The sequence below is a fragment of the Porites lutea genome, chromosome 11, assembly GCF_958299795.1.
Source record: "Porites lutea chromosome 11, jaPorLute2.1, whole genome shotgun sequence".
NCBI classification, from domain to species: domain Eukaryota; kingdom Metazoa; phylum Cnidaria; class Anthozoa; order Scleractinia; family Poritidae; genus Porites; species Porites lutea.
In genome coordinates, this window is record NC_133211.1 from 18,899,939 (window position 1) to 18,914,041 (window position 14,103).

At 38.6% G+C, this 14,103-nt stretch overlaps 1 protein-coding gene across 1 annotated transcript; it reads right to left on the bottom strand.

The window, feature by feature from the left end:
* Positions 1–1,266: 1,266 nt before the first annotated feature.
* On the bottom strand, positions 1,267–13,519 carry LOC140952170 (eukaryotic translation initiation factor 3 subunit I-like). The gene is made up of 8 exons (XM_073401592.1): positions 13,420–13,519; positions 11,163–11,343; positions 9,290–9,493; positions 8,504–8,631; positions 5,832–5,942; positions 4,755–4,844; positions 3,338–3,504; positions 1,267–1,375 (listed from the first exon to the last, which is right to left on the bottom strand). Exons 1-8 carry the CDS (start codon positions 13,420–13,422, stop codon positions 1,294–1,296), a joined length of 966 nt encoding a protein of 321 aa, XP_073257693.1. The 5' UTR covers positions 13,423–13,519; the 3' UTR covers positions 1,267–1,293.
* Between the last annotated feature and the right edge of the window lie 584 nt (positions 13,520–14,103).

Here is a 14,103-nt window from a genome sequence, read left to right on the forward strand (position 1 = left end):
GCAAAGATCTCGGAGTACAAGAAACATTGCTATCAGACGCAAACTTCTGTATCGAAGAAAAATCAACTACATGGTTATTGGCTTGACTGTCTATTTCTTTGCCAGCCATTTACCAAATCACGTGACAAATGTTGCTGCTATGGTGATGAGATATTACCCCCATTCAACCATTACTGCCTTTGCATTGGAACTGCTAGCCGAATCAAATGTGCTTTGTCCTCCACTCGCTTACTTAATTCTAAATTCAAGGTTCAGATCGACTGTAAAGATCATGCTCAGTGGTAGTGCCAGACGGAGAAATCACAATGGAAACGAGAGGATCCTCCAGCCAAGAGAGATCAGAGCCCGCAATCAAATGCTGGGAGGGGGAAATAAAAGGAGAATAGCCCCCAATATAGTGGTACCGCTGCAACAACCGGAGGTTCCGAACCGAGCCCCTACATCAACTGTAAGTACGCAGTCTCAGGTGCGGGACACGGGTACATGGACTCTTCCAACTACACAAGCGAATTAACGTAGAACACGTGACATTCTGGATTGGCAGACGATATTAATGTTTAGGGTAGCGTTAAGGGTACTTTTGGTTTCTCCAGAGGCATATAGCCCTGATTCAGGGTTTTATGCTTCTGGTTTCGCTGAAGAGACTAAAGTTTGGAGTTTAGTGTACAAACAAGCAAGATTTAGGACCCAGAAGTGGTGCAAGTCATTTACAATCTTTTACTTTTCCTTCTCATACATATGCTTGCCAACATCTCACTGAACTAACCATGGCTTCTGCTTTCCTGCTTGTACGCGAGTCGCTTATAAGACTAAAGGGTCGCGTCTACCTACTCCTCAGGTGCTTCGTTGTCGCACTTTGGTCGAAACCAAAGGCGAGCTCGAAACACGAGTGACTGGTGACGAAGCGCTAGGGACCACGGGAAGGAGAAAAAGAGAAATGTTTTCTCCTTTCCGCCTTCCTTTAGGCGCAACTTTACACCGAGAGAGAGACGGCTGGGTACGAGGTTGGGCCATATATGCTGCTTTCTTCTTGGGATGATTGCTATGAAAATGAAGCATGGTTCGGGAAACACAGCATACAGAAAATAGAAACTGTTTGATTCCTCACAGGCGGAAGTCCAGAATGGCTATTCATACGATATCGAGACCAGTTAAGTTTAAGGCACTCATGTCCAATTAAAAATTCTGAGAGTGGGAGGGGGTTGATGTGCACACAGTAAACTGCCCTTAGAGTCTCTTCTTCATCAAGAAAATGACCGGACAAGATGAGAGGTTTGCGATAATTTATGTAAGCTAATATTCAAATTCTAGTTCAAAGTAGGAAGGATCAAACACATGCACACGAACATAACCATCCTCGCCACCACTGCTGTAACTGCAACAAAGAAAAAAAACAAAAACAAGCAGTGAGTACATGAAAGTAACGACCTCATTGTGCCTCTGTTACACACCCGAAAAACAAACACGCTCACGGCTAAGGCATTCATCTTTGATCAGCCAATCGCTGGTACCCTTACTGTCGATATGCGCAGTCAGTAAATTACAAAAATATAAGCGCTCAATTCAATGGCCGGACATTCATGAAACAAACTGCCAGTAGGACGAAAACGAACCCGGTACACACGGGTGATTAATTCATTTGCACCCTTCCAGTTTTCGTTCACAATAAATCTCCAGGATCATGTCTAAACACGATTGGGCGTGGTTAGGAGAAATCAAAGATGAGAATTTTGCCGTTCCCATTTATTTATCTACAATTGTATCTACTAAGGCCACCAAACTGACACTGGGTTCTCACTACTGTCAACCCATGTCTGTTAATTCTTCCCACGGGAAAAGTATTTTTTGAATAGGTTCTGAGTCATTACTTCAATCCAACAATACGTCTCCCGAATTATTCAGTTAACTGCGCTTGATTCATGATCAAGGAAACTTGCTAGATAAGGCTATAATAAAGTGTCCGTAAGGAGGAATTATTAAAACTTGATTTATAAATTATACCTATGCTTTAGACACTTTCCTTGCAACATTATTTGTATGCGATTTCCATATTAAATATTCATCCCAAATTACACCAAGAAAAGTAGCTTCCTTAACACGATCAATCGAATAAATACTAATATTAAATAAAAAGCTACATCAAGTGTTTGCCTGTTTTGTCTTGGTCTGAATATGATAACTTCTAAATCAATTCTAAATTTACAACTTCCACGAGACAGGAAGCATCAATATGCGAATAGAAGATATATATTAGTGTCATCAGCAAATAATATCAGCTCTAAGACTTTTTGACACATTACATAGCCCTGAGGGACTCCTCAAGTAATATCTAATGATGAACAGTTGTAACCATTTTATTGCACAAATTGTTTTCGACAAGAAAGATAACTTTTAAACCATTGTAAAGCAATACCATGTTACTTCCAGAAATAAACCAACCATGCTTGAGATTGTCTTTTTCTCAAATACGAGATGGCTTCGTTTCTACCCATCTTAAAGAGTTTAGAGCTAGCCTGCATAGCTGAGGGGATTCTTGTGCCCGGGGAACTTTTTTGGCGGCAGAGCCACCAAAACAATACAGCACTCCCACGCTACTCCCGCCAGCTACGCAGGCTAGTTTATAGCACAAGTCTGGAATTCACTGACACTAACCTTGACCATAGTAAAAAAAAGTGCTATGGTCATGACGCCCGCCCATCTGACTCCATTGTTAAATGTTTTTGAGGACTTGAAGTCTTGAAGGTTCAATAGCATTCTTTTGATTCATTTTAGTTACCGATGACAACGTCACATTAACTTATGCCGTCACAATTTGTGAGCAAAAAACTAAGGATTGTACACGCCGTTAGGGAGCTTCCAACATAAACTGCAGCACTGTTGTTTTTTGTCTTTGATGTTTGCCGCCTTTCATAACCCGTCTCCTTTGGGTGGGCTGGAAGCTCTAAGAACGGCTCATAGAACTGGTTTAGGAAACAATAGATAGCCCTACCCCAAACAACAGCAACAATGAAACCTAACCCTGAAACAATAGAGCTTTGGGCCAACAAGAACCTTTCAAATTAGAGGTTCTAAAGAGGTTCTGGCCAACAGTCTCCTTTACTAATTTTGCTTTGACGGGATATTCAACTACTACTAGAGCTTTGTGGCACTGTCCCCTTTTAACGTCTCTCTACAGTTTCAAATAATGATACCTTTACTTCCCTAGATAGAGCATCAAGGCTTTTCATTGTTTTTGTCTCTAAACGAAAACTTTAATGTTACTTTGAAATCACCAATACGAACTACAGGCTATAGGCTACAGGCTAAGTCCTATTATATAAAGCTATTTCAGGGTTACCTTTTCCCATCGGGATGAAAAGCAGTGCTATTAATTGGACCAAAATGCCCCTTCACTCGCCCAATTTCCTCTTCAAACACCGTGTGGAAGAATCGAGCATCAAATTTCCCAATTCTTGCTGACGTAGTTGTCACATCCATGGCCTCTTGGCCACCTCCTAACACAACCTATCAGAACAAGCAAGATTTATTTCAAAACCCATTTTGTCTTGAAAACTGAAGAACCCTCATTTCTCTATAAAGCGTAATAATAATTTAGCACAGAATCGACAAGGCAACTTTGTTTAATACCCACCTAGGTAACATGGGAGCTAACATGTCAGGTTTTAAGAGTCAATTTGGAAAGGGAAGGAGAGAGGGGTTAGCGTACAATGCTCCAACAATGATAGGAACAGCCATACAGCATGCAGAATAGGGTTGCGTGTACAATGTACATGCATATGATTATTACTGTCTGATCAATTTTGTACATCGGGATAGAATACACAGTTGTAATAAAAAGTTTATAGCTCTTTTTTGCCTCTAATTACCATTTTTTCCAGAGTTTATCACTATTTTCCAGACTTATTCCAGGTCTGGAAAATAATATTACTGGGCAGATTTAAAGACTTTTTCAAACCCTGAACATGGTTGGCAGGGAAAGGGAGGGAGGGAGGGAGGGAGGGAGGGAGGGAGGAGAGGGGCAAAGTGGACTTCCATTTGAATGTGATCTTGCTCTTCATTGGAAAATTAGAATTAAACCCCTGAAGGAGACCATGGGTGTGGCTCGGGCCTTATTTGACCCCTAATGGACACTGCACTAAAACAGACAACCAAATCAAAGCTATAGCGACATTTAATGAGCTAAAGATATTGACACTGAATGCTGCATTCAACACAGTGTGGCTGTGTGGTGGTTGTTTCATTAGATAACTCATCACAAACAACCCTCAATGATAACTACAGTCTCAGACAAAAATAGTGGGGACACTTCCAATCGATGCTGTTTTTTACTTCGGGCCCGTCTCCTCGTCCTCCCAATGTTGTTTATCGCAGTCAAGTGACCAAATCTTGCACTCCAACATTGGGAGGGTGAGAAGACAGCAAAGTGTGCCAACAATTTTGACTGAGACTGTAGATGGGTTAAAAATGTTGGCTTGCCATCCAGAACACCCTAAGGGAGCAAAAACTCTGCAAGCACTGCCAGGATGTTCAGAGGCAAACCAGCTACAGTCAACTCTCTCATAGCGACCACTTCTCATAAGCAACCATTTCCTAACTACTTTGTTGTGCACCAAGGGTGGTCACTTACGAGACAGTTGACAGTACACTGTACAGCGCACATTGCAAACATCGAGTTAATATAATTCTAATGGCACATTGGTTTTGAATTGGAAATTACAGTGCACAGTTTAACAATTAATAATTATTATACTTACATGTTCTCTGATGGGAGAGAGCGAGGCTGAATTAACAGGTCTTTCTGTTTTGTAAGTATTCATAAGTCGCAGGGAATCTGTGTCAAAAAGCTTAAAAAGTAGAGAAAGAGTACAAGTGTCAGCACTGCTATTTTCACGAATCTGCTCCTTGCAAGGTTGAGAAACAAAGGGAACTAATACTGGTGGGGAGTGCCAGGTCTACTTGTAGCGTTGTTACTGTTGGCAAGAATAATGACAGAACAATAAGTCGGCCAAGCAATTTGGTACAACCAGATGATTTCACAGGGACTGTGTTGCACTTTCCCGTCATCAAGTCATGAAACACCCAGGCAAAAACATGCCAAAAATTAATAATTTTATGACACACTATTATAAAAGGACTCCCTTTCATGCAATGAAAAAGACATTTCTATCCAGCACTACCCAGAGCTGGGTAGTGGCAAGTCATCAGTATGGAATTTTTACAGTCATTGATCAGACGACTTTATGCAAGGAACAAGCTTTTCTTGTGTTCTCCCAACATCCCGCATGGGTTATCATGCCAGTAAACTCATAGAAAGTGTGGTCTATTGCTTAAGTAAATCATTGGGGAATTTGGCATAAGACCTACAGTGTACAGCTTTAGAATTACTAAATGCCCTACCCAAAACCTAATGAAAGGGTTCATACAGATTTTTGCATCCAAAATTCAAGACTTTTTCCAGACTTTTTCCAAAACAATACTATTATTAATTTTTTCAAGACTCAAGGTTGACAAATACAGGTACATGTAACTTATTGTAGGTTTGAAAAAAAAAAAAATCCAGACCTTTACTATTCTTCCAGACTTTTTCCAGGTCTGGAAAATTGCTGGGCAAACTCTAGACTTTTTCAAGAATTCAAGACTACGTACGAACCCTGTAAAACAAATGAGCAAATCAAAGGGAGAGGCTAGGGGGCTCATCTCCTGATGGTTAGCCAAAATCAAGAGCTGAAGGTGCTTCATTTTGGCCAGAGTGTAGCTCCCTTTCACGAGGAACTTTCACCGCTACAAAATATCAGAACAAAGTGAACCTCTGTGGCTGCTACTGTACTGACCTTAGCTGTATGATCTTTTGAAGCAGTTACAAACATTGTTTGATCTTTGTACATCTGAATATCATTAATCTGTTTAGAGTGCTCATGCACAGTCAACAGCTTATTTCCTGTCTGGGGAATGAAAAAATACACAAGTAAGGGAGCTTATACTCATGTAAGAGGCAGTTAACAGTATTGCTCAAGCAAGTTTATGCCAACATTCAACCTCTACATCAATCATAGTAAATAACTGTTCATAAAAAAATATTTATTGCAAGCAAACAAAAGTGAGCCCACAGACTATTCTCGGTCAGCAGTACTTTATAAACTGAAAAGTGAGGTTTCCAAAATCTGTCCACATTCTTGGGATGCCCATGTTGTACCAACTAATATACAAGGCATGTGGCCGAGAAGGCCCTGGTATTCAGTTTAAGGTCTGTCTGATGTCACGGTAATCACGTGAATGCACATGCAAGTGATGCAATCATTGTTCGATTTGCAAGCACACATAAATATCCAAGTACAGACAGGTAAGTCTTTTGGATTCGCCTTGCCCGCCAGAAATCTATTTACCCAGGAAAATGAAACTAGAGCCTGATCTCAGCTTACATTAGTGCCACATGAGTCTTTGGTAAGATACAGACTGTGTTAGTGTTACAGGTACATTTAGAAGAGTGAAAATGACCAGTAACTTTTAGTTTATTGGCTCAGTTATGCTGTAAAATGATATGCTTGACTACAGGTCGAGCGTGGTTCTATAATCAAAGCTGATCATATGTAAATTTCCTCTAAGTTGGCGGCCAATCTTTGAAAAGCTTTGAAGAGTGAAATTTTCTTAGGATAGAAATTTCTCACGATTGAGTTGTAATTGAAGGATATTGAACTAGGACTAAAAAGTCCCATGGAAAGCTTTCCTTCCATTAATCTGCAATCGATAGCTGGTTGAGAATATGCTTGTTTGAGTCAAAGACCGCATAGTTTTAAGTGACACAACCAGGCTTTCCACGGTGTACGCAAAATGACTCTGATCTATTTGGTACCAGATTGTAAGTGTGTCATGGTTATATACATTCTAAGATGAACGTAACTCCCTGCTTAGCTATGACTAAAAGACCGGTTTTGCATCCAAAATATTGGATCCTTCGTCAGTTGCTTAGGTACAGCTGTTAACGGTCACCAAGAGAGGTAGAGCCGTAATCTAAACTTGAGTCTGTTCTTTTCATATAGCATCCAGAATACAGCTAGTGATTGGTTTTTAAAAACAAGAAGCTGACTGATGATTTATCTGGCCTGTGTTACAAAGTAATTTTCAAGGACTTATAATAACTCCTCCAGTGGGGTTAATTTAACTTCTTATGGTGGAGATATTTTTTTTCAGAGTTATTTTAACTCCAAAAGGGAGTTTAAAGAACTCTTTTTCAGGAGTAAGAACAACCCCAGATTTGGACTTAATATTGAGGAGTTAAAGTAACCCCAAAAAAGGGGTTATCCTGTACATAAAATTTTTACTCCTCTTTTGGAGTTATAATAACTCCCTAAAAATTACCGTGTATAAGAGGACAACTTGATCCTGTTTTCAGTTTAAAAGATGAACATAAAAGCGAGCAAGACTTAAAAATAAATTATAACATGTCAGATAGTGGAATGCAGTTTCAAAGGGCTATGCACAATATTATTCAATAGTCATGAGAACTATAAAACAACTTAAGCTACATACAACACATGTAAGTGCACTAGAAAAGTATACAAAAAGTAAAATAATAACGTAACCATTATTTTTGCTAATATTAGAACATCAAAGTGAACACACTACTTGCTCTATGATAAATCTCACTCTAAAACACATAAAACTATAATAATTCATATTCCATTTTAAATTTTGTTACAAACTTTGGCTTTACCAGCTAAAAAATAGGAAAAATAGGAGGTTTTAGTTTAAAATAGGAGAAAATAGGAATAGGCTCAAAAAATAGGAAAAAATAGGAACTGGACACCGTGTAACATTGTACATGTAGCTGCCAAAGTCTAGAAATCCATGTAAACTAAATTTACTCAAGTTACACTACGTATACAGTGTGCCTTGGTTTTTATATTTTTATACAGTATATTTCCAAGCTTGTTAATTCACTTGTCATCTGAAACCTTCAATAAGCGTTAAACTCCAGTAGTAAACTAAGCTTTTGTTACAATTAATGTTTCCTATTGCATCCCAATGGCCTTTGGTCAATGAACACGGATTGATGCAGTCATGACAGTATACATTTCAGGTTGAACGTTGTTTAACAACAATATGTCATGCATTACTGTTTTTATTGTATATTTTCCTGAGAATATGGCCCTCTCCTTGCTCCTCACAATTCACAAGCTTATTATATCCAAGCAATAATGTGAATAAAAACATTGAATTAAATATGAGTCTTATTTACTGTGTTGTTCAATTTAGTTTCCACATTCATGATCTGATGTGATTCCTTTTTTTCACACTGGAACTAAAAGGGATTCTCAGATTCATGTGCGCTATTATGAAAGTGGCTCTCATAAATCACATCAGTAACCATCAGTTATTGCTATTTGTGCAACTTTTTGGTATTTTACGATGAGTACAGTGAGGCGCTAACTAATACACTGTAATCAGTGATATCTAGTGTAGAGATAGCACTCCATTTTAGTCATAGTTTTTGTAGCATTCTTACCTTCGTATCCCACTGACAAAGATCTCCATTTTCATGTCCTGTGATTATATACTGGTCTAGTGGTCCCCAGAGAGCAGCAGATACTTTTGGTCCCTCAATTGGAATATTCAGATAAGGCTCTTTTGATCCTTCAGACAAAAAGTACACGTACCCTAGTTATAGTTTCAAGTACAGTTGTACACTGTACATGTGCTTATAACGTGTATACTGCTACCACTAAGGTAAATGGTAAGAAACAGAGTAATGGTCCTGATATTTTTGGTAATGAGTACACCTTTGTGCAAATTTACGAAGTTTGCCAGGAATCTCCATACAATAATAAAAGTCACAACTAGTCGTACATTGGTTGGATTTCATGAAACAATACAGTGCATAAGCTACATGTATGTGAGCAGCTTACCAATGATGCCACCAAAGGGAGGCAAAATTCCCCAAATGAAAAAAAATTAAAGAGGTCATGTTACAACATAATATTGTGCAATAAGTACCTATAAAAACTTAAATTTATCCAAAATTTACCCACTGTTTTCTTTAGTTTTCAAGGCAATGCTACACATTATTAGTTGGTTTCTTGCCGGGCATGTTGTCAATAAGTTACATGTATGCCAAAAATTGCTACTTCAATGATTCTCACGCCACGCGATCCAAGGGTCTTGTCGCTCAGGAAATGAAAAGTGACTGGTAACTTACTTTTGAGCGGTACTGTACATTTTCTAAATTATAGTTGCATTGTACAACTAATGACTAAACAGGACTTACCCTGCTGTACAAGATTAGCATGCTCACCTTCTCTGACATCGTATAACATGAGAATGCATTCATGGCCCATCTGTCTGTCAGTTGTCATCATTATTTGTTTACCACAAAAAGAGAAGCCGCATGCCCTAACAGCGGTTTTTGTTTCATATTTGGATAACGTTGTGGCTGTTTCACAATCCCAGAATCTTAAGCTGTTATCAGCTGACCCTGAAATGAAATGCTTTGTTTCCCCTGAGGACAGGATGTCACAAGTTAAGGAAGTACAGCCATGTTTATCACAGGGTCCAGAGGAGATGTGTTTGTTGTAAGAACATCAAAACCCGTCGAAAACCTCTGAAAAAATGGGTCATTTTGATCGCGTTACAGTTTCGTTACACATTCTATAGACCGCAAACCAAGAGACTGAGGGTTTGCAAGATCGGCTTACACTCGGCACTTCGTGCCTTGGTCGCCCTTTGGGCGACGTTCCGTGCGCCAGCGAGGATATGGCTTGCGGTTATTCATTTTCAAAATGGCGAACAACAAAGTTGATCTGGTCAGATAAGAAGCGAAGAAATCGTTTACAGTAGATTCATTAAGATCCCATTGGGCTAATTAATCATGCTAAGCGACAGGTATAGACATTTTGCAAGGTGAGACTTAAAATAAGTAATTCATTTATTCACACAAAACTCCTCTGGACCCTGTGTGTTTATGTGTTGTTGCAAAATTCACTTAATTTATTAACAAAGTTATGAGTAATCGATAGACCTGAGTACATGGGTCACATGTACACCTCTTTAAACCCCAATGAAAAACAACTAGAATTTACCTCAGAAACAAACTCCTGGTCAACTAATTAATGATACAAATCTCTCTGATTGTTTTATTTCACACTTCATAACTTTACAATAAACGTTTTGTGTCCAATGTGCATGGGCTAGATATATATATATATATATATCTAATGGCTTGTCTTTGACCTGCCATCATAAACACCTACACTGCATACAGATTTCATGCGCTGTAGGTCCTTTTTGCACTACAAAAGATTTTGATTGTTTTGCAAAAAATCTGTCAACAGGAAGCCATTTCTAGTGCAAACAATTTTTTTCACCAACCAAACTTTTCTTGACTGTCACCAAACTACAAAAATGCTGTCAAGAACACGTGGAGGCCTGGCCTACAAATTTCTGTCAGGCGACAAAAATTATTTGCTCCTTGACAGCTATCCTTCCTTGGGCAGGGGCGGATCCAGGAAATTTTTATTGGGGCGGTCCAAAGTTTGGTTCAGAAAGGACTGTTGAACTTTTTTTGTGGCAAATTACTTCTCCCTCACAACCCCACACCTCCTCCCTCCATAGTGACTAACATTTCTCAGGAAATGGAATAAAAGCATAAAACAACTTATCATCGTCTTCCATGGCTTCAGCTTCTTCAGCATTAACTATTTTATTTTCAATTTCACTGGAATTGACTGGTTGGTAGAAAGAGGTTATTGGCTGAGTTGTCGCCATAATTGTCGACCAGCTGAGAAAACAGAGACGGCCACGCGTTTCTTAATCTATGAATGCCAGTCGCTGTTGAGAGCAGAGGAAAAAAGGTCATAGTAGGATACCAAAAAACAATTACATTTTTGAATACCCCTGGAATTTAGTTCAGTGGGTGGCAAATGCAACACGCTCTTCATTACAAAAATCAGCTAGTAAGTTAAAAAGTGATACCTGATCCTGTCTATGTACATTGTAACAATTTCAAACTTGAACAAGCGTCAGGTCTGATAGGGGGGTCTGGACCCCCTGGACCCTTCCCCTGCACACCCTTGCAATCTGTAACTAACTTGACGAAGACGTACAAGTAAAAGCAGTGAAAATTTAGACTTTCCATGGCTATTGTTACAAAGTAATTTCCTCAAGGATACAATCAACATCAATGCACCAAACAGCACCGCCATGGCCATTATAAGTACCGAGTCTTTCTCCATTTAATGAGTACCAGACATTTGGTTTTGTATCCTTTGCAGCGGAAAACAGCAAGTCACCATCTCTGTTGTACTTGATTTGTGTGATGGATCGCTCATGTCCATGAAGCATAAGAGGCTTCTGCTCAAGAAAATACCAAGAGAATCAGGGTGTTGTGATTTATTATATAGACATGACTGTTTTACTGGAAAATATACCACTCAAAAAATTCATAAAAAACTACATCCAGGACCCGAGTGGTTTATTTTCTATAATCTTACATGTGAGTTTATCGATGACGTAATTTCGGCCATTTCCCTCTATTTTTTTATCGATGTCTTTTTGTCCATATAATAAAAAGAACATTACACGGTGGCTTGAAGATATGAATATTACTTTCTCATGGCAAAAACAATATTTTACTCACTTGCTGCGCTCGTTCGTAAAATATTGTTTTGCCACTCGAAAATAAAATTCATATCTTCGCGCCCCCGTGTAATATCCTCTATGTATTTTACAGTAATATTGTACCTACATCCATTTAAACAAACTCATTCTTCGATTTATTTTCAAGGATTTTAACTCTGAGTACAATAATGTACTTCAAAAGGTAGGAACTGCAAATCTTAAGGACAAGCGTTTACAAAACATGATTCTTACTATTTTTAAATGACTTTTTGTCTTCATTTTCTGATTATCCAAGATATTTAAAAGATATGTTTCATTTATGCTCTAGCACCTATTTTTTAAGAGGACATAATATGCTCTGTTTGCCCAAACCATTGACCGCTTCTTATGGTATCAATTCCTTTAGTTACTTGGCAGCAACATCTTGGAATTCTCTTCTAGACCATTACCGCACTATTTCTGATTTTACTTCTTTTTGACGACTGATATCTACTGGAAACAATAATTTACTTAAAAGAGCAGGAACTGCAAACCTTTCTATATCATAATAATTTGCAAGTTAGTTGTCTAGGTAGTTAGTCATCTTATTTGTTATATAGAATTACCGGTAATTTTTTATTATAATTATTTATTAATGTAGTTAGCTCGAAGATATTAGCACTTGAGTGCTACACTGTAAATTCGAGGGTAAATAAAGTTTATTGATTGATTGATCCATTCATACCCATTTGATCCTTTTAGAGCATATAAAATTGCATGATTTCCAGTGATTTTGTTACCTCTGCATCCTGTGTTCTTGACGCATAAAATTCTCAAAGATGCAAAATAAATTCATGATATGCACCCCCGTTCCTTTTTAAATATTGAAACTTTATTGAAGAAGGTTTGACTTTTTTGGTATCCTAAGAATATCCCCAGTCGGCATTGTCCTGGGAAAGACATGGTTTTACTGTGTCGTTCGTGTTTCCCAGTATTAATTGTGAATTTACCGTTTTTAAATCACTTTAACAAGAAAGACTTTCGCTAATTCTGGGTTAATTCAAATATTTGTGTACTTTTCAAACTGCTTTACATGCATGCTAGAGGGAGATTTTTCTGATTCAATTGAAACAGGATGCGTTTCATTTGTCTTTCTACCGAACAAAATCGAACTAATCGGGTCAATTGAGATCGATTGGTTCAATTGAGTTCTGAAATAACTATTGAACTCACCGAAAAGGTCCAGTTTGATTATGTTCAAGTACCGAACCAATCGAAGAACAATCTGACTGACTGTGTTTGATTGATTTTTGGTTCGGTTTCCTTCAATCAGTAACCCCAAGATAACAAGAGTCGAGGAGAATAAATTTAAGGGAAAGGGGGTACAGCAGTTCATTTCACCGTGTACATGTACAACCACCATTTTTCAGCAGCGGGGTTGAGTGGTAGTGTATTCTGAACTTATGACGTTTACTTGTAATCATGTTCAATAAATTAAAACATTTCACTTGCTTAAAAAACACAACGAATAAAAATAACAACTGGTACAGTTGAATTTCGTTTTGAGTCTGAGCCGCTTGCTGCCATAAAAGGACGTGTAATTGCTATCTTGACTTTTAGTTTCATTGTAACACCATGAAAAAGCGCACAATGCTTGAAAAAGAAGATTTCGTTCGAAGAAGCTTTCAACACACACAATGTACAAAGCACCGATGACCGGTGCGTTTGATGCTTCGTTCATTTTCAGCCTTAAGTCGAATAAAGAATCATCCACGTACTAAAAATCTACTTTTATAAGATAAATCATAGTCCAATAAGAGTTTTACTCACCATCGTTCCGTAATAAAAATCCCTAAAAGCAACCAAATTTTACCTAGGCCAAATCCTCGGACTTAAAAGTTCTAAAAAGCACGTTGAAGGTGACGTACTGGAGCCGTCAAACAAACCAGTCAGCTGGTCAGCGGATTGAAATGGAGTATCTACCTCGTGTAATGTTAAGAGTGTATACCAAGACCTAAATAATATTCCAAAAAATCTCACTTTCAAAACGAGACTAGGTGCGAAACCTTTGTTGTGAAAATGAGTTTTATTTGCATCATATTGAAAAATTAATGGCTTCGCACTTAGCCTCACTTTGAAAGTGAGATTTTTTGGAACTCGGAAATGGCCTACTCTCGACGCGCCAGTCCGGCTCCCTGAGTATGCATACGCGAATTTAACCGCTTCTGTCGTCATCAAAGCTTGCTGCAGAGACTGGCAACAGGCGGTTTTCACGTATATCAAACCCTGAGATTCAGTTTTACTGAGAGCTGCAAAAGTATGGTTTATTAGGGCAGAGTCCAACGAGTGGACCGGAGGTGGTGCCGGGTAGCTGGAAAAATCACCCCTTTACTCCCTTTATCGCCCCCATCATTTTTCCCTCCTCCTTTTCCCCTAAATCGCGAGAGAACTCGGTCGCAAGCATGGAAATTATTAATTCTAAAGTAAAAGCGCGCGGAGAGGAGTGAAAGTGTG

Excerpts from the sequence above, each read along its gene's own strand:
- LOC140952170 (XM_073401592.1), bottom strand. Across the intron at positions 4,845-5,831 it reads CAAAAGATCATACAGCTAAG|CTTTTTGACACAGATTCCCT; the intron begins GTCAGTACAGTA and ends CTACTTTTTAAG. Across the intron at positions 3,505-4,754 it reads TCTCTCCCATCAGAGAACAT|GTTGTGTTAGGAGGTGGCCA; the intron begins GTAAGTATAATA and ends TTGTTCTGATAG.